The sequence below is a fragment of the Rhipicephalus microplus genome, chromosome X, assembly GCF_043290135.1.
Source record: "Rhipicephalus microplus isolate Deutch F79 chromosome X, USDA_Rmic, whole genome shotgun sequence".
NCBI lineage: Eukaryota > Metazoa > Arthropoda > Arachnida > Ixodida > Ixodidae > Rhipicephalus > Rhipicephalus microplus.
Window position 1 is genome coordinate 79,900,492 of NC_134710.1, and position 23,208 is coordinate 79,923,699.

The 23,208-nt window shown below is 45.1% G+C and overlaps 2 protein-coding genes and 1 long non-coding RNA gene across 4 annotated transcripts in view; 2 read left to right on the forward strand and 1 right to left on the reverse strand.

The window, feature by feature from the left end:
* LOC119176151 (uncharacterized) overlaps nt 1-16,472 on the forward strand; it is a 32,695-nt gene extending 16,223 nt beyond the window's left edge. Inside the window, exon 2 of the long non-coding RNA XR_005110432.2 lies at nt 15,958-16,472. This is a non-coding gene — a long non-coding RNA (uncharacterized LOC119176151). The remainder of the gene's footprint in view (nt 1-15,957) is intronic.
* Nucleotides 16,473-20,568: 4,096 nt separating this feature from the next.
* LOC142775630 (uncharacterized) lies at nt 20,569-22,388 on the reverse strand. Its single transcript, XM_075877205.1, has one exon. The coding sequence runs from the start codon at nt 22,115-22,117 to the stop codon at nt 21,308-21,310; it is 810 nt and encodes a 269-aa protein (XP_075733320.1). The 5' UTR covers nt 22,118-22,388; the 3' UTR covers nt 20,569-21,307.
* Nucleotides 22,389-22,537: 149 nt separating this feature from the next.
* The window catches only part of LOC119176152 (queuosine 5'-phosphate N-glycosylase/hydrolase), a 53,852-nt gene continuing 53,181 nt past the window's right edge, over nt 22,538-23,208 (forward strand). The window contains exons 1-2 of one of the 2 annotated variants that reach the window (XR_005110433.2): nt 22,538-22,752; nt 22,839-22,939. Coding sequence is in view for 1 of the 2 variants with exons in the window: in XM_037427300.2 (XP_037283197.2) it covers nt 22,841-22,939 (99 nt within the window). In the remaining variant the exon portion in view is untranslated. The remainder of the gene's footprint in view (nt 22,753-22,838; nt 22,940-23,208) is intronic. The other variant, XM_037427300.2, reaches the window with a different exon arrangement.

Consider the following 23,208-nt stretch of genomic DNA (forward strand, 5'->3'; position numbering starts at 1 on the left):
TCCTCGTGGCTTGCACCTACATTTAAATGCTCGGGCTGCGAGCGCCTCCATCGAAAAATGTGGTTGCCGCGTTCGGGATTCGATCCCGCGACCTGCGGGTCAGCAGTCGAACTCTGTAACCACCATGGATCGGGGGTTATTGTGAACTAGATTGTAATGTTGGGTAAAGGAAACATGCAGTGGGAGGGAACACTGGCTTAGCAAAAAGGTGGCGTTCCCCCCCCTCCCTCAAACTCTTTTTGTCATGGCTAGCAGATCACACAGGGACACTCGACTACATCTGCCTGCCCGGCCCTCACTTCAGATCAAGCAGGTGCCCCCCCCCCCCCGGGGGGAAAAAAAGGGGGGGCTCCTGGTTCATGTTTGGAAAATGCCGTTGTCGCTTATACGTCATGTAGCAAAGAAATCACATGGTTATGATTGCTTGACATGTAAGGAAAAAAGAACAACAATAAAGTGCGTTGTTAAACAGTGATATTGCGTTTGCGCATAAGCATGTTTGTAATAAAGAGCATATATAAAAGACAAGTGTTCGCTTCGTCATTTTTTCTTCGGTCCGTTGTCTTCCCGTGAGCGAACCTGCGGGGTGTAATTGACGCATGTGCATTCATCGCACTTGAAACCTAACAATTTCGCGAGGCGTCTGCATCATGTATGTGTCCGCGACGGCACAGACAACTTGTGCGGCTTGTGTGACCAAGTGGACCAGCCGTCACAGGAGAATCGCTCGTGCCAGTACCACGGCTGCCATACACTGCCCGGCGTCTTGTCTCCTGCGGATTGCGCTCAGTTTGCCATTCGTCCGCAAAGAAATCGATATTGGTCGTCGCAAGGTAAGGAGAGGCCCTCTTTGCGCGTGGGCGACAGCGCCGTATACCATCCTCCCGCAGTTCCTTCTCCAGCAGCCCGTTGACCATGCGCGCCATCTGAAACCGTGCCCTGGAACTGCGCAAAGGTAATGATTGAAATGTTGAGAAGATCGCGGGATCGCTGGAAAAGGAGAGGGTGTCAGATTGCGAACCCCTAAAAGTCGAAAATTGCATTTTTTTTTCTTTCTTGGGCTGCTGTTGTGGAATGAAACGCGTAGCCAACGCGCATGCCATTTGCGCTCTTCAGTTTGATTGATTGATTTGTGGGGTTTAACGTCCCAAAACCACCATTTGATTATGAGAGACGCCGTAGTGGAGGGCTCCGGAAATTTTGACCACCTGGGGTTCTTTAACGTGCACCCAAATCTGAGCACACGGGCCTACAACATTTCCGCCTCCATCGGAAATGCAGCCGCCGCAGCCGGGAATCAAACCCGCGACCTGCGGGTCAGCAGCCGAGTACCTTAGCCACTAGACCACCGCGGCGGGGCACGCTCTTCAGTTTAAGAATAACTAAGTGAATACAACATATTTCTAGAGTCAACCAGAAATATTCTACCTGAAGCCCCTCTGACTTGCAGTGACGTCAACTGAACCCTTGAACGATGTTCACTAACATCTCTTTTGCACGCTCTAGGTCTTACAAAATAAACGATTCGGTAATCTAAAAAGCCACGTCATTCAAGTATTTGGGCGTAATCCTTGCTTCAGGTTTAACCTGGACTGCACATATAGAGCAGATTACACATAAGGCTCTTAAGAAACTCTGCCTTCTTTTAAACAACGCTTGCATTTCGCCAAAAGGTACACAAGACTGCGCGTTTTCAATTCGTTAATCCGGCCGTCTCTAGAATACGCTTCAGTCGTATGGTATCCTCGCCAAATCAGTCTTACTAGTATGCTCGAAATGGTACATGATAAAGCTGCTCGGTTTATCTCATCATCTTACTCTCGTTACAAAAGTGTTTCGTTACTATAGCAGCAGAATTTAGCCTTGCCACACTTGCCATGCGTAGACGACGTACTCCTATCGTTCTTTCACTCCCTTTATCACAGCAACTCATCCTTCGCCCAGTCTTATCTTTCCAGCCCCTCGTACCTCAACCTGTCGTATAATAGATCATGCGCACAAGGTAGCCCCCATTTTTTGCAAAGGCCAACAAGTTTCGAGATTCTCGGCCCTTGTGCTCATATTCGGGTGCACGTTAAAGAACCCCAGGTGGTCGAAATTTCCGGAGCCCTCCACTACGGCGTCTCTCATAATCATATGGTGGTTTTGGGACGTTAAACCCCACATATCAATCAATCAAGTTTCGAAATTCGCCCCGCCGCGGTGATCTAATGTCTAAGGTACTCGGCTGCTGACCCGCAGGTCGAGGGATCGAAACCCGGCTGCGGTGGCTGCATTTCCGATGGAGGCGGAAATGTTGTAGGCCCGTGTGCTCAGATTTGGGCGCACGTTAAAGAACCCCAGGTGGTCGAAATTTCCGGAGCCCTCCACTACGGAGTCTCTCACAATCCATAAGGTGGTTTGGGGGCGTTAAACCTTACATATCAATCAATCAGACTTATGACCACCATCTTTTTATTTATCCGCTTAAGTTACATGATGAGTATGTTAGTAGGCCTTGCTAAGGAAGATAGGACTGCATGCTTGTCTGAGTTGCACCTTTGTCATTAAGCACTACGGAGTGCCTCTAACCGTTCGGACATAGTAAATATATTTATCAATATATTGTACACTGGCATACAAGCGAAGTTCGGGGGATGACTCAAATATTGTCGGGTGCGCGCGCGCGCGTGCGTGTGTGTTAGGTGTTAGCAGAACGTGCGAAGGTTCAATGGAAATGTTATGTTCTGGCATGACTATATCTTGCCGCATGTAAGAAAAGACATTTTAGTATGCTTGAACGTAGCCCGTATCAGACCTTGGTGTTGTGTCAGGCTTTTACTATTGAAATGAATCTCTGCCTACTGAAAAGTATCGTAGCGATCGACCCTGGCGAGATCTGTTCCGTTGAGTGCAAGTATGACCACCGGCTACAGCATTAACCCTTTGCCGAGACAACCTACAACGCTCGCAGCCGAGGTTCCGGCCCAAAATCTTGCAGAGTGTCAAAGCCTTAACAAACACCGTGACACGTTTTTCCGTCAGACATTAGTCGCTGTGAAAACGCTCAGGAATTATATTGCGATAGTAAGACCACTTCATTTCTAAATCATGTCAGCGAGAAGCGACGAAAAAAAAGGTTGGTAAGTGCCCCCCCCCCCCCCCCCCCCTTCCTTGGCTACGCCACTGGCAACGGATAGAAACGCCAATGAGTCCATTGACGAATGTCACGAGGACGGAGGGAGTGTTGGCTCGAATTTCGAGTAGTGTGTGTACTCTGATTGATGACTGATTTGTGGGGTTTAACGTCCCCAAACCACCATTTGATTAGGAGAGACGCCGTAGTGGAGGGCTCCGGAAATTGACCACCTGGGGTTCTTTAACGTGCACCCAAATCTGAGCACACGGGCCTACAACGTTTCCGCCTCCATCGGAAACGCAGCCACCACAGCCGGGATTTGATCCCGCGACCTGCGGGCTAGCAGCCGAGTACCTTAGCCACTAGACCACCGCGGCGGGGCAGCGTGTGTCTCTCTGTCCGTTGTAGTGCACGGCCACATGCATGTACGCGCGTTGCAGCGGTCAGGCATATATACACCTCGAATGCGCTTCGTATGCTGCGATCACGGACCGCCTGAAGCATAGGCGGAGAGTTTACATATTCCCGGAGGGGGCGCGGCGGCCGAAAGGAATATAAAGTGACTAGTACTGCCCTGCGCAGAAAGCCAAATATACTGTTAGAGAACAAACTTAAGCCCCGCCGCGGTGGTCTAGTGGCTAAGGTACTCGGCTGCTGACCCGCAGGGCGCGGGTTCGAATCCCGGCTGCGGCGGCTGCATTTCCGATGGAGGCGGAAATGTTGTAGGCCCGTGTGCTCAGATTTGGGTGCACGTTAAAGAACCCCAGGTGGTCAAAATTTCCGGAGCCCTCCACTACGGCGTCTCTCATAATCATATCGTGGTTTTGGGACGTTAAACTTCACATATCAATCAGAGAACAAACTTAATCAGAGAGTGTATTCATCGTTGGAAACTAAATATGCACTGAAAAAAAAAATGACCTGACGACCCATACTCGATCACGTTTGTTCCTTTTGCGCACGATTAGTGTTCCTTGCACACTGGTGACTAGCGAAACGTTGGCTTATACCCCCGCATCCATTATTGTAGACATGTGGTTCACATGCATGTGCACGTACGGATATGCACATAGGTTCCCCCTCCTTCACATACCTGAATATCAAATCCTAGATGCCTCTGTGCGATTAATATTACTCGTGTGACATCATTGAGCCAGATGAATAGCACACAGAGAGCGTTCTTGGTGCTCGTAAAGGTGTTCTAATTTCACTTTAAAATTATATCGCGGATGTTCCCTTGTGGTGGCCAGAAGCGGACACGCCGCCGTCGGCGCCAGGTGAGAGAGAGATGATGGCGGAGAAAGGAATGAACGGCGGGTGACCTGGGGTCGGGTTCTGAGACGACCACTTTTGAATATATCGCCATGGTATCGCTTTCAGTGAGGGATTCGCTCGCAGGATTTCAAGCTGGACGGTTGTGCCCTCGCGATCTCCGACGCCAGCGTAGCTCCCGCCGACTGGTTCGCCCTCCGCGGTCTCCTGACGGCGTGCAGCTCTCGCATTGTGGCGCCCCGCCCTTGGACTGCTTCGACCGGATCCCCACTTTCCTATCTCCTTCTTTTTTCAGTCGCTTGCCTGTCTATTTCTTCATCTATTTTCCTTCTATTCTTTTTATCCCTCTTTCCCCCCCACCCCTATAAGGCACTGCGCCGTGTCGCATGAAGGCAGACAGAAATTAGGTGCCTTTTTCCTCTTCATTCTAACCACTACCTTTCAGTGCGTGCTGATTGGCTCGTTGAGGAAACGCGGGCCTGTACAGCTGCTTCCCGTCATTTGGCGTGCCATATTGTATCACGCGACACTGGCGCGAAATGTGATTGTCGCGGAACGCGGTCGCTGACGTATATCGTGGTCATAAAAACATTGCACCCGTAGGCGTTTGCATGGGAGAAGGCAGCCCCCCCCCCCCCTATTCGCCTGACAGAGGGAGGACAAAGTCTGCCCCGTACATAATAAAGAGGGCGGACGTTCGCCCCTCCTCTAACGGTTAACCGTGCGCGCGCTTACGATTACACAGATTGATCGATATGTGGGGTTTAACGTCCCAAAACCACCATTTGATTATGAGAGACGCTGTAGTGGAGGGCTCCGAAAATTTCGACCACCTGGGGTTCTTTAGCGTGCACCCCAAATCTTAGCACACGGGCCTACAGCATTTCCGCCTCCATCGGAAACGCAGCCGGGATTTGATCCCGCGACCTGCGGGTCAGCAGACGAGTACCTTAGCCACTAGACCACCGCGGCGATTACACAGGTCATTAGGCGAAATAAGTGCGAGGATCTATAAGATTGTGTGGTGTGGCTATATATTTCCTGCGTTTCTCCCGCGAATAAATCAGTTACGAGTTGATCCTCTTTATCTACATCTGTGTGTCTTTCTTCTTGTGGTGTTTTGGGCGTCTAGAAGTTCCCCTCAGTATGACGAACCAACTAGCCCAGCAACAAGTATTGCTAAGATTATGAGAGTTGTCAGGACATAGGCGAGATCATTTAGTACGGGCCTTCGCATGATCATGTTTCCTGCACAAGCTGTCGAGTATACGACCGAGGCCTCGTTGCGTACATGAACTGAATGAAATATAAGTGTTTTCAATATGGCCACTTTTAATATGCAAGTGAATGTGTCAAGACTATGCGCACCGCCTGTGAGCATCGCGAAAAACGGCGCGTGCTTGGCCCCCCGCTACAGACCGGGTCGTGCATTGTTTCAGTGTGATGCCGCAGGCCTCCATGCAGCTGCGCACCGCTACGCAAGACACAGGAAGAAAAAAAAAAAAACTCGTGGGGACAATGGAGCTTTCCCAGCGTTCTGCTTTATTTGCGGCCGTTCCCATTGGAGGCGAGGGAAAAAAATAAAAAAGATGGACAGTACGCTGAATTGTCCGGAATTCTGGTTCGTCATTGTTGAATAGTAGGATACGGGGTTGGGAGTTAACCGCAGGCGTCAGGGAGGGCCGTAAATGGGGAGGGGAATCTACCCCCCCCCCCCTCATCGTCCCGCCAGTCGCCAAAGTTAGCTGTTCCACGGCCACTGGATGAAAGAGCGCATCCAGCGGCCGTGGCTGTTCTACCGACAACTCTTCCCCGCAAAAGAAAAAAAAAAGGTCCTGGTCTGACATTTTGGCGCTGCGCCGTACCCCAACACGTCTTGCCCTCTTCCACCCCAAAACGTATACTCGCCGGCCTGCTCCGCAGAAGTCCGCAGAAGTGGGAGGCCGCTTTGTCCAGCGCCCAGCCGGAATTTCGGTGACCTTCGCGGAGGACGTCGCGGCTATGGACGGCCTGGATGCCGCAACCGGCAGTCTGAAGGGTGCCCACGACGCTGCTCTTTTAAATTGTTTATTCAAAATTTTGTTTTACTAAAAAAAAAAAAGCACACCTGCCGCGAATCTGTTCAACAAGATCATATACACTCTTGCCGGGGGAACTCTACGAACGGGAATCTCTGGGTGCCTGAGCGACGCACTTTCTCTGGTTTGACAGCGTGGTGAAGCTGCCATGCTTTTTTTTTTGTGCGCTAGGCCACTAATAATCTCATCACATTACGCAATAAGCAAATGTTGCGGTTAGATTTAGAAAAAAAAAAAAAAACGCCACGCCTGCGCGGAATGTGCAGCACAGTGAAAACAGGAAGAGCGGCCTTTCGGAGCCTTTTCTAAACACTCTTTGGGTAAATGATACTTGCTGGGTACCCACTACGCCATTGATGATCATCATTTGTGGCTAGTAGGCCGGTATTCACTTTGCTATCCTTCGTAATTCTTCGGAAAAGCGCGGTATCCGCTAAACACTTGCAAGGAATTTCGTACCAATTGTTCATGCAGTGGCTGACTACGATGATTCCTGAAGTGGGTATGCGCCACAGTTAATAGGTGACCAAGAACAAGCTGTTGTAATGGGTTGGGACATTGAATGACCCACTAATTGTGTGACGCCTGGTTGTTTCTGCGCTGTTCTAGAACGCTTAGTTACTCATATTAACGCGATTCCTTTCTCGACATCAAGCCTGCCCGCCCCCCCCTTCTTTTTTTTCCTTTCACGTGATTCAAATCTTTATTCATGATTAGTACAGAAGGAGGTCCCGGAGTTAAAAAACTGTCAGGGGGACCTTCTATTAGTCATTTGTAAATGTCAATAAACTGCATAAAATGGCATAAAGCAGGTAATGAGTAAAAAAAAAAGATGCCAGAAAATAAATAAAGCAGGGCATATGGGAAAAAAGAACAATAATGGAAAGAACCAACAAAAAGTAAGTGTTTACAAGAAACGCAATTTACGAGCAAATAGTTCAGAACTCATTAAAAACGATAAAAATTGCAGGTTACGTTGCTTGCATAAACATAAGGGTTCATTAAAGAACACGGTGTACAATTGATATAAAAATATAAATTGATGTAAAATTGATTTGCAACTGATTTTAACGACATGAAAGCTTAAATTTCTAGAAACAAGAAGAAAAAATGGAGAATGAAGTTCAACACAATCATGTGATACATATTATAGAAGTTGTATTATGACTAAACGAATGAAATGGTTGACGTATATAATCACAATGAATCAATAGCGAGCAATGTTGTTTGTAGGTGTCTTCATCATGTGTTTTTAACACATGAAGAGACACCTAGACAAGTTTGCGAACAAGTCCCAAGCATATCTTTTGATTTATTCATGATGACTGCCTTGCACAGTATATGGTGCTCTCAAATGGCTAGATTTCACTCTGACCCTGACTGGAGACCCGCAAGACAGCATTTCAAATATATTTTAAAGAAAGTATCTCAAGGTTCTTCGACGTAGTAAGAACAAATGAATGTGTTTTCTTATGGTTAGAAAGGGCCCTTTACTGACCATAAAGAAAGTTTAACGGACGTGATGTGCTATATCAGTGCTTGACGGCCGTAGTAATTTTTCTGTCATGTTTGTCGCGTTTTGTAATATATCTCTCTTATACCTCGTGTGTGAGGCTTAACCCGAAAAAAAAAAAAAAAGGGTGTGGCTTAGTGGTAGGATGCTGGCCTGGCAAGCAGTGGGTCCGGGTTCGAATCCCACTGTGTTCTCGGTGTTTTTTTTTGTATTTACTGAGTTATTTTTTTCTTATTTCATGTGATAGTGGTTACGGACACCGGCAGCGGCGGCGGCGCCCGTGACCCGTGTTGTGATCTCATACTAACAGCCTTCGCTGGGTGATTCCACAAGAGATCGACACGGGTCCAAAAGTTGATATTTTAGATTTCATTGAGTATTTTATATTTCGTGCACCTCTCACCAGGCAGCCCGAAAGTCAACTTCGTTTTATGATTAACAGCATAACTTACGAAAAAAAAAATATCAAACTTCACCATCACGGAGGCACCAATTTCGTCACCTGTCATTTTAGAAAATTGCAGATGCTATAAAAAGACAAATATTTTTGTTTCAAGGAAGATACTTTTTGCCTGAAATGTATGTCTAATGAAGAATGAATTCATGCGGTTTCAAGTTTGTAGACCTTAAGAAAATAGCTTTTAAAAATGTCTAATTTTGCTACAGTTTAAAATAAGTTACGTATTTCCCTTTTTTTTTTTCTCCGAAAGTAATGCAAGCAGCGTTTTCAAACTTGACACGTTTGAAGGATATAGTGTGTTCATTAGGTACTTAAAATATTGCTGCTGTAGGGCAAATGTAAATTTTTATTTATACATTTATTAATTTTATTATATTTAAATGTAAATTTTTTGCGCACAAGTATGCACAGTGCGAATGCAAAACTGAAGTATAGTACGTTAAAATGAATTTCACAATGTTTTTGTCGATAAAATTACGGGAGGCGTAATCTTTGTCCCTACTTTGAACCATATGGTCTAAAGCATTGCCTCCGAGATGCGGCGCACAGCAATTCATTTGTAGAGCAGACGATGGATGACAACTTGCCCTAAAGCGTGTTCTTCAGTCTAATGCGGCAGTCTTCGTGCCCCAAATGATAAAAATTTGTTATGAATTGTTTATGAACTCATTCAACATTCAATTCTCTTACCCAACGTGTTGCAAACACATCGCCGTCACAGCAGCTCCATCTGTGTGTCAGTAATAGAGAGGCACCACATATTAGAAGTCTCAGTGCTCTACGTATAAGAGTGAATTCAGATACTGTAGAATACCGTGTTCAAATTAGTTACTCATATCTGCTAAAACAGCCTTTCTTCACCAAATGCGGTCACGTTTACTCGCGTTTGAAGCTTATTGCCGCTTTTCCGTTCCGATTTCTAGATTTCTCAACTTATCAGTGCATTCTCGAAAAGCCTTGATTTGTGCCACGAATATTGTCGCTAAAAACAAAATAATGCAACATGTTTTTCCATATTACTGTATTATGGCCTTCGGTTGTCTATTTACGAGATTTTAAGAAAAATCGAAGATGAAGTTTTTTTTATTATTCAAATTTCAGTGGAGTTCTCTTTTGCCAATTGGAGAACTTTGAGGCAATATATAAAAATTTATATTTGCCCTACGACAGCAATGATTTATGTACCTAATGAACACACTATATCCTTAAAACGTGTTAAGTTTGAAAATGTTGCTTGGATTACTTTCGGAGAAAAAAAAAAGGGGGAATACGTAGCTTATTTTAAACTGTCGCAAAATTAGACATATTTAAAAGCTATTTTCTTAAGGTCTACAAACTTGAAACCGTATGAACTCATTCTTCATTAGACATACATTTCAGGTAAAAAATTTCTTCCTTGAAACAAAAATATTTGTGTTTTTATAGCATCTGCAAGTTTCTAAAATGACAGGTGACGAAATTGGTGCCTCGGTGATGGCGAAGTTTGATATTTTTTTTCTCGTAAGTTATGCCGTTAATCATAAAACGAAGTTGACTTTCGGGCTACCTGGTGAGAGGTGCACGAAATATAAAATACTCAATGAAATCTAAAATATCAACTTTTGGACCCGTGTCGATCTCTCGTGGAATCACCACGCTGTAAAAGCTGTCTCCCGACCAGCGGCGGTGATGTGCTTTCGCATACTTACCAGTTGCGTAACCAAGCGGCGGCACACCAGGCCCACACCACCCAACCCCCTCCCCGATTTTTTTTTCTTCGTGGCACGCAAAGCTAAAATTTACCGTTCGATGATGGTGCCCCCCCCCCCCCCCCGTCTCCCAAATTAAGGAGGTGCGCTCCCGACAAAAATTTCTGCCTACGCCCCTGATACTTACCACATGATAATTTCCACTGTTAAAACATCAGTAAGTTAGTTATTGGGGTTGAATGTTCCAAAATCACGATTTTATTGTGAGAGACGCCGTAGTAGAGGGCTCCGGAAATCTTGATCACTGCCGAAACACTCGGAACAAACAGGAAAGTCACGTCGCTTGCTGCAGCTATTAGCTTTTCTTCGCAATTTGTTGCTATCGCATACAATACTTCACTTTTTCGATGTAAATGTGACCCCCCCCCCCCCTTTTTTTTTTCTTTTACCTTCTTTTGTTCCGACAAGAGCGAGGCTTTAAAGAGAGGGATCGCAAGCTAATTCAGCACGTAACTTGAGCTTGAAGAAAATTCTCGCTGTCTTTCTATTTATATAATTTTTTTTTAAACGTGACCGCCGACACGGGATGGCGGAGCGCTCCGCGGGATCCGCCGCCTCCAGGCTGACATGTATAGCGGAACTGTGCAGCGCGTTTTGATGCGCTATTGTGCGAAAATCTGGGCGATGTATTGGTGTACATTCGTATTCGGTTCATTACGAGTTGAGTGCATAGAAGAAGCGCTTGAAGTATAGCGTGGCCCACAGAACAGACTATCCGTTACCAACCACCCAGGATTTTACGGAAATTTCCCGACCTTTCACACAGTCCCGAGTCCCACGCCGTTCTGGTCGGGACAGCTAAATGTGCCGGATTTTTTTATGTGGTCCAGGGGTGGCAAGTATATCTGAATTGTGGGGGCGGTGTATGTGGGCGAATATATATATATATATATATATATATATATATATATATATATATATATATATATATATATATATATATATATAGCCGTTAATACATATCTCTGTTTTGTTAAGGCGAGAAAAGGAGGGGGGAGGGGTCGTAGCACCTTTCAACGGAATGGGGGGGGGGGGCATGCCACCCCTGGTTTCTAACCTGTAGGGGCGACGCCCCCCCCCCCCCCCCAATTCCGGAGCGCCTGATGTGGTCCAATGTACACCCAGCAACACGCGTCACAGTGATGAAGCCAGGGGCGGGGGGTTGAGGGGTTAAACCCCCCTCCCGAAATTTTTGGTCCAGCACCCCCCCCCCCCCCCACCTGCAACTTACCCTACTTTTTCTTTCGTCGCTTCGTGCTGATATGGTTTAGAAACTGGGTGCTGCTACCATCACAATATTATTCCTGGGCGCTTTTACGATGAATAATGCCTGCATACGGAAAAACATGTCGCGGTGTTTCGCAAGGCTTTGGCACTCTGTGGGATTTTGGGCCGGAATTTCGGCCGCGAGTGTTGGCTCGGCGATGGGAATAATGCTTAAGCGGTGGTCATACTTGTACCCGCCGGAACAGATCTCGCCGGAGTCGATCACTACAGTAATCTTCAATAGGCAAAGCTTTGTTTTAATGGAAAAAGCCAAACACAGATCCAAGGTCTGATAGGCCAGTTAAAGCATATTACAGGGTGACTCTTCGTACGCGTACTAAGATATACTCAAGGTCTGATAGGTGCATGTTGAAGAACCAAAGTGGTAAAATTTCCGGAGCACCCCACTACGACGTCGCTCGTGATCATATCGTGGTTTTGGGAGGTCGAACCCCATCGATTGATCAATAACATCTATGTTTTTACTTCTGTTCTTAAGAAAATCTCAATCCAAGAATAACTTCAGTTCACCGTTTTGCTTGATTTTTAGCATGCGCCTATGGGTGATATACACACATATTGTGCTGAAGCCGTCTACGTTCCCGGTAAAGAACAGGAAGAATGTCTTCTGGGTAGACATTCTTCCTGGGTAGACTTACTTTCTTCACAGCCTTACGCATGGGGAGAGGGGGGAATCTCTTGGCTGGATATACATGTGCACCATCTGTTTAAACTACCGCCCATAGTGAGCCCCCCCCCCCCCCCCCAAAAAAAAAAAAAAAGTCTGGCTACACTCTGACGCGTCACGCTTCGGAACGCGAAGTTTGCGCGAATCGATGTTGCAGGGTCTAGCAGTGGCTGTGAGAGGCTTTAGCTGAACTTCCACGTGAAGTGACACAAACTTTACGAGTGCTCTCTCCACCAAGCGGCGGGGGGGGGGGGGGGGGGTGCGAGCAGCGCGTAGCCAGCTGAATCAAGTACCACTTCAGGAGGCCGCAGCCATATAGAAAGAAACAACGAGTCTGGCAGATACCGCTATAAGGAAAACTGATCGCGCTGCTGGTTCCCTATATCAGTCGACGTACGAACCCTTGTTCCGACTTTCTTCATTGAATAGTTGATAAGCCCACCTAGCACGGGTGTATAGCGACGCCACATGACGCATGATGACCAGATAACATCATATGAATTAACGCTGCAGAAAACGAAACAATAGGCAGACGGCCATTTATCGGGACAGGAGTGACTAAGATGAGTAACTTTTTAGATGTTCTTGAAAATAACTCGAGACGAACAACATGATTATTACGCAGGGTATCTTTGCAATTATGAGACAGCCAGTGAGTCACCCTTCGTCTGTGTAGTTTGCCGAGATGATGGTGAGGGATTTCTAGCCGTCTTAGCAACAAAACTGAGATTTTGCTGGTCCGCGTGCAGTCGCATGCGTGTTCACGGAAGCCTTGCCTATTACTTATCGGTGGCGTCTCATTCAAATTGTTGCAGGGCCCCGCTATTTCAACTCCGACAACGTATACAACTTCAGTAGTCTGCGGCAAAGTGGTTCTCAAATACGGATGAACCCAAGCCTGTGCGCACTCCGGGCTGACGTCATGAGCCGAACGTCCGGAGGCTCTGCACTTCGGAGACCATCGCCGCATGCATGAGCGGGATTTCAGTAGTCTCGGAGGCGATCGGCTGGCGTGTATCCGTCATTTGGGTGGGGCATCTCAGGGCTTCGTGTTGTATCAGACAAAAGATTTTGAGCCTACAATGATATTTATTAACTTCATTGCACTGGCACCATTTCTTCTCTCCCGGTTTCTCGTATTATATTTTTATTGTATTCCCAAAAGGCTCATTAAATTACTTTCTGAGATATTATTGGTGGACACTTGATCAGACCTCTTCATAAAAAGGCAAGAGGGAAAAACGCGTGGTGTCTGTCTTCTCGCGCGCAAAAGACGTAGAAATACTAGACACATTAGACTTACAATTTTCTCGATTCACATTACTTTCTGAATGTAGTACTTGTACTGTTAACAACCTTTGGTGTTTCTTCAAAAACCTTGTGTTGCAGTGCGTTCATGACTTTGTGCCAGAAAAAGTGAAAATAATAAAAAAATGTTAGCCCATGGATTACTATGCCAGTTGTTCGTTTGGGGCGAAAGGCAAACAGGATAAGAAAACAGCATCGTCAGAACCCCACTCCATCGACCATGCTTAAACTCAGTAACGTGCGTAAAGAATTAAAAGACAGTATCAAGGAAGCAAAAGACCAGTACTATAACGTCACTTTAGAAAACTTCTTGCTGTCATCCCCAGCGAAATTCTGGCAGCATTTTGCCCCAAAGAAAAAGCGTTTTCATAATATATGTGTAAATGGGACTATCGTAACTAATAAAGAAACTATTGCAGAATCATTTAACATGTTTTTTTGTTCAGTGTTTACTGATGACGATGGGAGAAGGCCATGTCCAAAAACACTTCATGATATCCCACCAATAAGTGACCTTGCAATATCTGAGGAAGGAATCTTGTCTCTGCTTCTTAACATAGATCCCAAAAAGACGCCTGGTATTGATAGCATACCTAACGCGTTCCTTGTGAGGTATGCTGAATGGTGCTCGAAGTTTTTGTGCATCATTTTTCAGAAGTCAATGTCACAGCGCGCGCTTCCAGATGACTGGAAATTCGGAAAAATTATCCCTATACCCAAATCACCTAACACTTCTCTCGTCTCCGCCTATAGACCAATTTCTCTGCTTTGCTCATGTGCGAAGGTATTAGAACATATTATATTTAAGCATCTCTCAGTTTTTCTCGAGGAAAATAATTTAATCAATGACCGACAACACGGCTTTCGAAAAGGATTCTCAACCGTCACACAACTGTTGGAAACCGTTCATGACATTGCAGCTATTCTAGATAGGCAAGACCAGATTGACATGGTTTTCCTAGACTTCGAAAAAGCATTTGATCGCGTGTCGCATCCAAAACTTCTCGCGAAACTTAAACCTATACTAAAAAACAGTACATTAACTTCATGGATTGAGGCCTACCTTTCTTGTCGAAATCAAATAGTTTCTATAGATAACGTCCAGTCTGATTCCCGACCGGTGAAATCGGGAATCCCTCAGGGCTCTGTGCTTGGGCCACTTCTTTTTTTAGTATTTATAGACGACATCGCCAATGACATCCCGGTTTCTATCAAGTTATTTGCAGATGATTGCATTCTTTATCAAGAAATACGTAGTGCAGACGACCAGGTTCTTTTAAACGCAGCGTTAACAAAAATATCTTCTTGGTGTGCAGTGTGGCAAATGAAGATTAATGAAAAGAAAACGGTTGCTATGACCGTTACGCGCAAGCGGCTTCCTTTGAAACACTCGTATTCCATCAATGGTCAAAAACTATCCTTTGTTAAAACCTATAAATATTTGGGGGTTGTATTAAGTGCAGATTTTAAGTGGAATGAGCATGTTGCCTACATTGAAAAGAAAGCTTTACAGAAACTAGCATTCCTAAGACGTTCTTTGCGCAAATCTACTCCAAAGTTAAAATTAATTGCGTATAAAACTTTTATCCGTCCAATCCTCGAGTACTCATCTGTGGTTTGGGACCCTCATAGCCAAGTAAATATTAAAACACTTGAAATGATTCAAAGAAAAGCAATCCGATTTGTATATAATCGTTACAGTGCTCTTACGTCACCCAGTGAACTGTTAAAAAAAGCTGACTTGGATACATTGCAGGCAAGACGGCAACACGATCGATTAAAGTACATGTTTCTGCTTTACCACGACAAGCTACGCATAGACAAGCTCGCGTACATAAAAAACGGTTCACCGCCGATGAACTCGTTCCGAGCATCCAAAAAAACTGAAGGAATATTCCTGTCAAACGAAAGCCTTTAAAAACTCATTTTTTCCACGCACTGTCACTGATTGGAATGCTCTTTCTGCCGATCTGGTGAACTGCGAGACCGTTCAGTCGTTCGTGGAAAAACTTAAACACCAGCAACCCACTTGACTTTGATCTTTCTTTGCGCTTCGCCCTCTATTATTCCACCGCGCATCCTGAAGAGGCTTCCATTTATGTTCCACTTTCTATCACTTTGTCTCATATCAATGCGTTGTATTTTTGAAATGTTGCCGATTTTTGAACTGTTATATGATGTTTGTTTCTTAGTTCTGAGTGTACAGATGTTTGTCATCATAGTTTTTTTTGTACGTGTACGCGTAAACCACTACAATTGTGTAAGTACTAGCGTTTTACTTTGATACACTAGTTCTTGATGATGTAGCTCTACGTGACGTGTTTCGTTTCCTGTTGTATCTTCATATGTTTCCTTTTTTGTATCACCCACCCCTGCCTAAGGCCTCATGTGTGAGGCTGGCAGTACTTCTGAAATAAAAAATAAAATTTGCGCATGCACTCTAGTATTATCTCTTAACAATAGCTGTCACTTGCCGTCGCTCTAATACGATGTCAATTTCTTTCAGATAATGATCATAATTCGCCGCCACCCACCCTCTCTGGCCTCACAGCAGCCCAATTTTGGAGTGTACGATCAACGGGATCTTCCTGCCATGAACAACGAATGATAAGACCAGCATAGAACAAAAGCTTAAGGAATCCCCACGAAATACCGGCTTTGATCTGTCTCGGTATTAATTAAAACTCAGGTGTGTAGCAATGCGCACCCCCCCCCCCCCCCCCCCCGCCCTCTCGTAGTTTCTGTCCTCCATTCAGCAAGCCTGACGTGAAGTTGCACCAGACAGCACCTGCATGTCATCCCCCTTTTAATGCCTTTTTAGAGTTCAAGGAAGGATGCACCCCTCCTCCAGATGCTCACAAAAAAAAAAATTTCTTGACCATGCACTGCTACAATTGCGCGTAATTTTGTAGTTTCAATTTTTTAACGTTTGATATCCTACCATTTTAGTTACAGCCAATTGTTAATAAGTGATTGATTAGATGTTAACTTCCATGCTATAATACAGTCAAGCAATACTGATGTTTTCACAAACATGTTTTACACCCCTGCGCATTTGAAGTATAAACGGACGCTAAGCCCGCCAATTTTCAGCGCTGCTAAGTGGTCACCTCCCGCCGTCACATGGCGAAATGGTGACGCAAGTTTCGGCGGACATTTCGTCTGCTTTGCGCCCTTGTAGGCAGGTCTTCGTCACCCTCATCATCTTCCTCAGTGCAGATTCTTAAATCGACACTGGGCTGAACAACGACGAGGAAGCAGCTGTAGACGGGCGTGACAGTTTGGACTAGTAGGTATGGCATGACGATAGAACAGAACGACGACAAAGGGACAAGAAGGAGACGCGCGTTGGACCACGCTGGCTGGCTAGACATCGCAATTACGCATATTGAACGCTGCGGGCGTGTTACTTGTTCGCGATGATCGTAGCTTCGAACGCGCTAATGATTCCACGACAGATCACCTGAACGCACCGTTGATCCTTTAAACGCTCTTCGTGCTCGAAATAGAATCATTTCTACGTAATGGGCGCCGTTCATACTTCGCTTAAACATGCATGAATACCAAGCAATCGAATGAACGCCACATGTCGAGTTTGAAATTTCATGTCACTGCTTAATTCCAGGATGTTTTTTTTTCCCTTTTTTGAACTTCCTTAGCCACACGCTTTTAAGACAACTTGGGTGCAATTAAACTTTGTAACCAGCAAGATAAAATAATCAGAAAATAGGTTTAGTTAATATTTCAGCACTAACTTATAAGTGGTGGAGCATTCAAACAGAGTTTTTTGCATCTGCCTCTGTAAAGCCTTTTCATGTATTCGTGACTCTGAAGAAATGTAGACATGTGGTATCTAAAAAAAAAAAAAAAAGACCAAGCTTTCAAATGCACCTTTTTTTTAAGGCCCACTCAACTTATTGCACAAGGCTTGTACACAAAATGCCCTTCTTAGAGCGCTTTTTGTCACTCCAGCAAACTATACGGATCTTCGTGCATTGGTCTCTGTTTGCCAGATAAGTGTAAATTACTGACCATTTATTTTGGTTCCCACACTGAAATTTCTAGATTCCACTGCAGCAACCATATTTTTTTATGTAGCTAGCTGTTTTTAATTGGTGCGAATGGAAATAAAACCTGAATCCTTGTATCCTAAGTTCCAATGCAGCAATATGACTGTTATGGAACTCTGCAGTGGACTAATCTGAAGAGGAGTGGTGGCTAATTTTGCAATTGGCCACCACAGTCATGAGTTTAACCAGGGACTGTTATCAGCAGACCATCATAACCACAAGGAAACCAGAGTGACTGGCCAGCAGATAGTGATCTTGCCAGCACGTTTGCTGGTTGGTGCAACAGTATAAATGTAATAGCATTTCATAACAAGAACATCAGTAAAAGATGGAACATAATGGCTAAAATGTAATTAAGTTACATTGCAAATTACAGCTGGCCAAGAGCCACACTCATGACATTACATTACTCTTAAATTATGTTTAACAAATATTCATTATTAATGAAAAAATAATGAGCACCCTATGTACAGCACATACACACCGAATTATCCGAGATCATTTTTCAGCTTTTCAGGCTTGAGTTTGGGCATTCAGATTAAATTGGATTTATTATTTTTCTGTTTTTTTGTGTGTATATTTTATGCCATAATGGAAGCAGACACACTATATTTTATTCAAGAGTGATTGGGAAGGTAATTTTCTTGAAACTCCTTGCTTGAAGTAACTGATCACACAACCATGTTACCAGCCCACCCAAAAGTAGTTATATTACTCATTACAACAAAAAGTAATTTAATTACTGCAATGTCAATACTGCCAATTCTGACATATAAACAAAAAGATTGGATTTCGAGTGGCAAATGGTATAACTATGCAAATAAATTACAAGCACAGAATCTCATCGAAACACTTTGAAAGTGCATTCAAGAATGCTATTGCAGCTTATCTCAACATGCTTGCGCCTAGGTTAACCCAGCCTTTAACACTGAAGGCACCACTTCTGCATTTCAATGCGCTCTATCTCAGCTTTACACATATTACTACACACTACAGGCATAAAGAGCAAGGCAAATGCGCTTAAAATGACATAAAACTTTAGCGCAGGCCATAATGGGAACGGTTCCATACTTGTCTCAAATGACAAGTAAAAAGAGTGCAAAAATTCTGCCTCCTAGCAACTATTATGTCTGAACCATTGAACACCCTAGTGGATGAGAGGAGGCATTTCATAGCCTCTGACTGTGCTTTTGCGAGATTCAAAGGAAGAGAGGAAAGTTATACAAAAGACGTTATGTGTAGAAAAGTTCTAGTTGCCTGTCATCAATTAAAACTTTCTAGGCAATGCATTCACACACCGCCATAGGCAACTAAAAAGAGTGAATTGGATTAGTTGCGTTACCTGTAATGAAATATCACAGAGGTGCTTGCATCACAGGCATCTTAGCCATTTTCATAAGGCATGCACAGTGGCCATTGATTGAGTGCTGTCAGGTGATCTAAAGGTGCTAACAGACCTGGAATGAGTTGTCACCCTGCAGTACAATTACTTACAGGAGCTGAATTGACATGATACAGAGTATGGCATCTTGAAGTCACACAAAATGTTGGTCTTCATTTTATATTCTATCTCCTTTCTGTGACTTGCATAAACCTTGTGTCATATTTAATCAAATTTTGGGAAAAACTTGCCTGTGAAACAAAATTAATGCCTATACAGCTAACAGAAAATGATAATGCACTCTAGCAAATCAAGTAAATTATAAAAAATGCAATGAGTCTACTATCGATACAATATGCTTCTTATTTTTGTCTTTGCAAAGAAAAGTTTCTTGCAAGGACACCCAAATTAAAATCAACACAAGCAAGGGATTCCATTTCTTTCAATTAGATCAACTAGATATGCCAACTCTTTGCTCAGGTTAACTAAGAACTAAGAAATCCTTAGAACTCTACCTAAGCTCACCTCTGTTCACAAGAATAAATGGCCATACATAAACTAGTGCAACCATTTAGCAAAGTTGCTTGATTAAATTAATTTGCACATTTTGTGAGCGGTTCTGCATTCTGCATTCTGTTGGAGCTAGGCAGCATAGTTATGTGTGAATTACTATAACAATGTCTTTAAGCCTTAACATAACACAATTCATAATCACATGATTAAGGTTCTTGGCGATCGTACATGCCGTAAACTATCCAGTTTTTATGAAAGAACTCGACTAAGGAGACAGTGCAGGAAGGTGACAAGTTCAGCACTTCAAGCACCCTTCACCCGATAGAGAACTGGATTATACATATCCATGCATAATACAAGGAAACTTTTCATCAATTCACATTTTTTTTTGTCCAGGTTACATCCCATGCTTACCAATAGCTCCTATGTGCAGTAGACTTGTTGCTTCACGCATTACAAGTGTAGGCTGTTTAGAGATAGTGTACTTTGTCGAAAAACACTTCCTGGTGGACTTTGGAGTAAATCTATATGTCTAATCTAACACCACAAATCCATGCCTATGCATACATCCACAAGAAGTGAATAACAAGCATGGCAGCTTTTTTAATGCTGCTGCCAATGGATAATTCAACCAACCATAATTAACACTGCACCTTAATATAAAGTGTAGAGTATTTATGCCTATTTTGTGTTTAGATAAATCACTAAAAAGCTCAACAATTTTATGAAAAAGGTATTAAATGCAACTTAAATCAGTGCTGTAAGCAAAATTATTTTAAACTATTAGTACACCATCAACATGCATTGTTCTCCAATACTATAAATGTCTGTCTACAAAACCACTTTTGGCTACACTTGTAGATACAAAAAATTTAGCTGCTTGTAGCAGCCATAATTAGCTTTAGCAAGTATCAGTATACTTTTAATAGGGAATTTCAGAATACCATACGCAAAGCTTGCAGGCATAGTGTTAGCATTCATCACTAAACTGGAGCCTGCAAGAGGTTAGTATACAACGCATGTGCAATACAAACACAAAGCTTTGCACTGCACTGTTCTAAAACTAATACTGGCCATGCTGCCCAATTATTTCAAGTTTTTAATAGCTATGATGCTATCTCTAAAAAATGAAACAGTGTTATAGCATAAAACATATGTGTAAAGACTTGCTTTATTTCTCCAATTGCACTGCAATTATTCCTTTGGTTGCTCAAAGAATCTCATTAAAAATACACCACAGACTTGCAAATATGCACTGCATTTCTTAGTATTGCCCCTCAATAAATATGGTGTATACATAGTAGACATATATAATATTAGTCTTGCCAACCATTTGACCATAAATAACATTTCTCTTCAAGGCACTGTTATACACAGTGTACTTTACATCTCCGAAAAGTTGGAAAGAAGTGATTTCTGCCTCCATACAGTTCCAAGCATTTAACCGTAAGAAAAATATATATCCATAATAGACCGCTGAACAGCAACAACCTCACCTCAGTCTTATAGTGGCTCGTGATCTATCATTCCCTCAAGTTAAGCATGAAATGCAGTCAACGAAAAGTGAAAACTACATTCCAAGCAGAACTGTCAAGAATATGCACACTTGAAAAGCACCACAGAAAAAATTTTTGTGGAAGTGTGGCTTGTGCTCTACAAGGGATTGCAAGTATAAAGGATAGACCGCAGCCTGTTGCACTTAATACACTATCCTCTTTGCTTGCATCTTGCCTCACAGTGCACAGTTTTACTAAGTCAAATTAAAGTTCCATTAAGTCATGGGCGAAACAAAGACCTGCAGGCACTAAAGGTGCCTGGCAGCATTTCCGTACACTTATTTTTGAGGGTATCAGCTGAGAACCCTGTATGCAGTCAGTCACGTCGGTGGACGGTCAGCTGGCATCATCACGCTTCAGCGGGCCCTGGGGGCTGCCTGCAGCCAGGACCTGGAGGGAGCAGGAGATGAGGTGCATCTGGTAGAGTAGCTGCTGCTGAAAGGCCTCGGCGGCCTGCGTCTGACGTCGACTCTCCGCGAGAAGCTGTCCCAGGAGGCGCACCACCCGCTGCTGAAGGGTTCTGCGGGCGCGAGGGCCGCCGTTGCTGGACGCTGCGACAACGGGTCGTTCGGTGGGTTCATCCGCCGGTGGACGTTGCTTTTCGACACGGGCACTCGGCTCGGGCGCTCGTACAACAGGCAACGGCTGCCAATCCGCCCGCGGATTACGAAGCGTGTTTCCTTGCGAAGACTGTTCGCCCAGCTCCGTCTTGACCAGCACGGCGGGGCAGCACGCTTCCAGCGAATGCTCGGGCGAACTATGCGGGCCGGCAACGGCGGCCACAGACCCGTTAGGAGGCGACGCCGGCGCGCCGAGCGCGGCGCGTTTCGCCAGGATGGTGCCGACGCGGTCGGTGAACTCGCCGTGGCGGTTCTCTCGGAAGTCGCGCTTGAGCCGCTTGAGCCGTTCGCGCACTTGCATGGGCGTCCTGCTGTAGCCGTGCGCCCCCAGGAAGCCCGAGATGGCCTGATGCACCTTCTGATACTTGGGCGTGTTGTGCGGTGGGTAGTCGGTGCGTTCGTCGTTGAGACGCTCTTTCTCATAGAGGTCGAGCAGGAGTAGGGTCTCCTCGCGCGTCCACGAGCAGCCGCGGCCCAAGCGGCCCTTGAAGCTGCCGTAGTCGTCGCCCGAGAAATTGAGCGCCATGGCTAGCCGGCAGCGAACGGGGTCATCGCGGCGGCAGCGGGGCAAGCGCCACGTAGAAACACCTGCGCGACAGCATCACGGCCACTGACCTGGCTGCTCGCTCCGGGCTCGGGTCGCAGCAGCCGCCGCCGCCGCGGTATCGTGGGCCGCCCGGCGGACCGCGGGGCAACTGTTTACAGGTGACCGCCGGACATTCACCCCCTCACGGGTTATTGTACGTAGCCGTCACGTGACGCCTGCCCTTTGCCGCCGTGCACCGGTGGTTGCGCAAGGATTGTTGTGAATCCCCTCTCGCCGGTTGCGCGCCGCCATTTTTAAACCAGCCTGTCAACTTGGCTGCGGCTGGATCGCAGCAGTCACGTGGAGTCGCAGTCACGTGCCACGAGCAACCAATACAGTCGGCGGTCTCTTCGTCAGCTGGCGGGCGGTGCGGTCATTTCAGTTCGTGTAAAAGTGTGGTGCCTTGCTGGGCCACGTGCTTTGCCAAGAAAAAGCGAGAAACGTCTCTTACTCGCTTAACGTTAAGTCGAACGGCTCTTGTGTTTGCTGTAAAAGTTACAGCTGGTACAGGCAAGGCAGCGTGGGGATCTGCGGCAAAGTGCCAACGTGTTTTTTGAGGCGTGCTCGGGCGTTAAGCAAGTGGCTCTTAAATTATCTACTTGTCACTACATTTAGTTTTTGCTATGCATAAGCTACATTTCGATCTCGTTTTATTTCTCAGGAATGGGCGCGCTAAATCCGAGGGACTCGGCAGAGTACATCGTCAAAAACGCCAAAGACGTTACCATTGATCAAGGCGGCATTCGCAAGGTTGCTGATGTTGTGAGTGCACTTTATCACGTATAATTCTATCACCAAGACGTGCGGTGCGCACTTACCACGCTGCGCAACATGCAATATTACGTAGACAACGTGAGTGTGCGTGTGTGGCTGACCTGCTCGTTTTTCATAGCGGATGTCCGTGCCTTGCGTCAGGTACACACTTCGTGGAACAAAATGGGATACAATTGCAACGCTCTCTTTAAATATACTCTCTGTGTGGATGTATGTTTAATGTTTTTTGTCAGCGTACCCTGTACTGTCACACAGGA

What these genes read in the sequence shown, in the direction of transcription:
- LOC142775630 (XM_075877205.1), bottom strand. Translation starts at nt 22,117, where the DNA reads ATGGCGCTCAATTTCTCGGGCGACGACTACGGCAGCTTCAAGGGCCGC.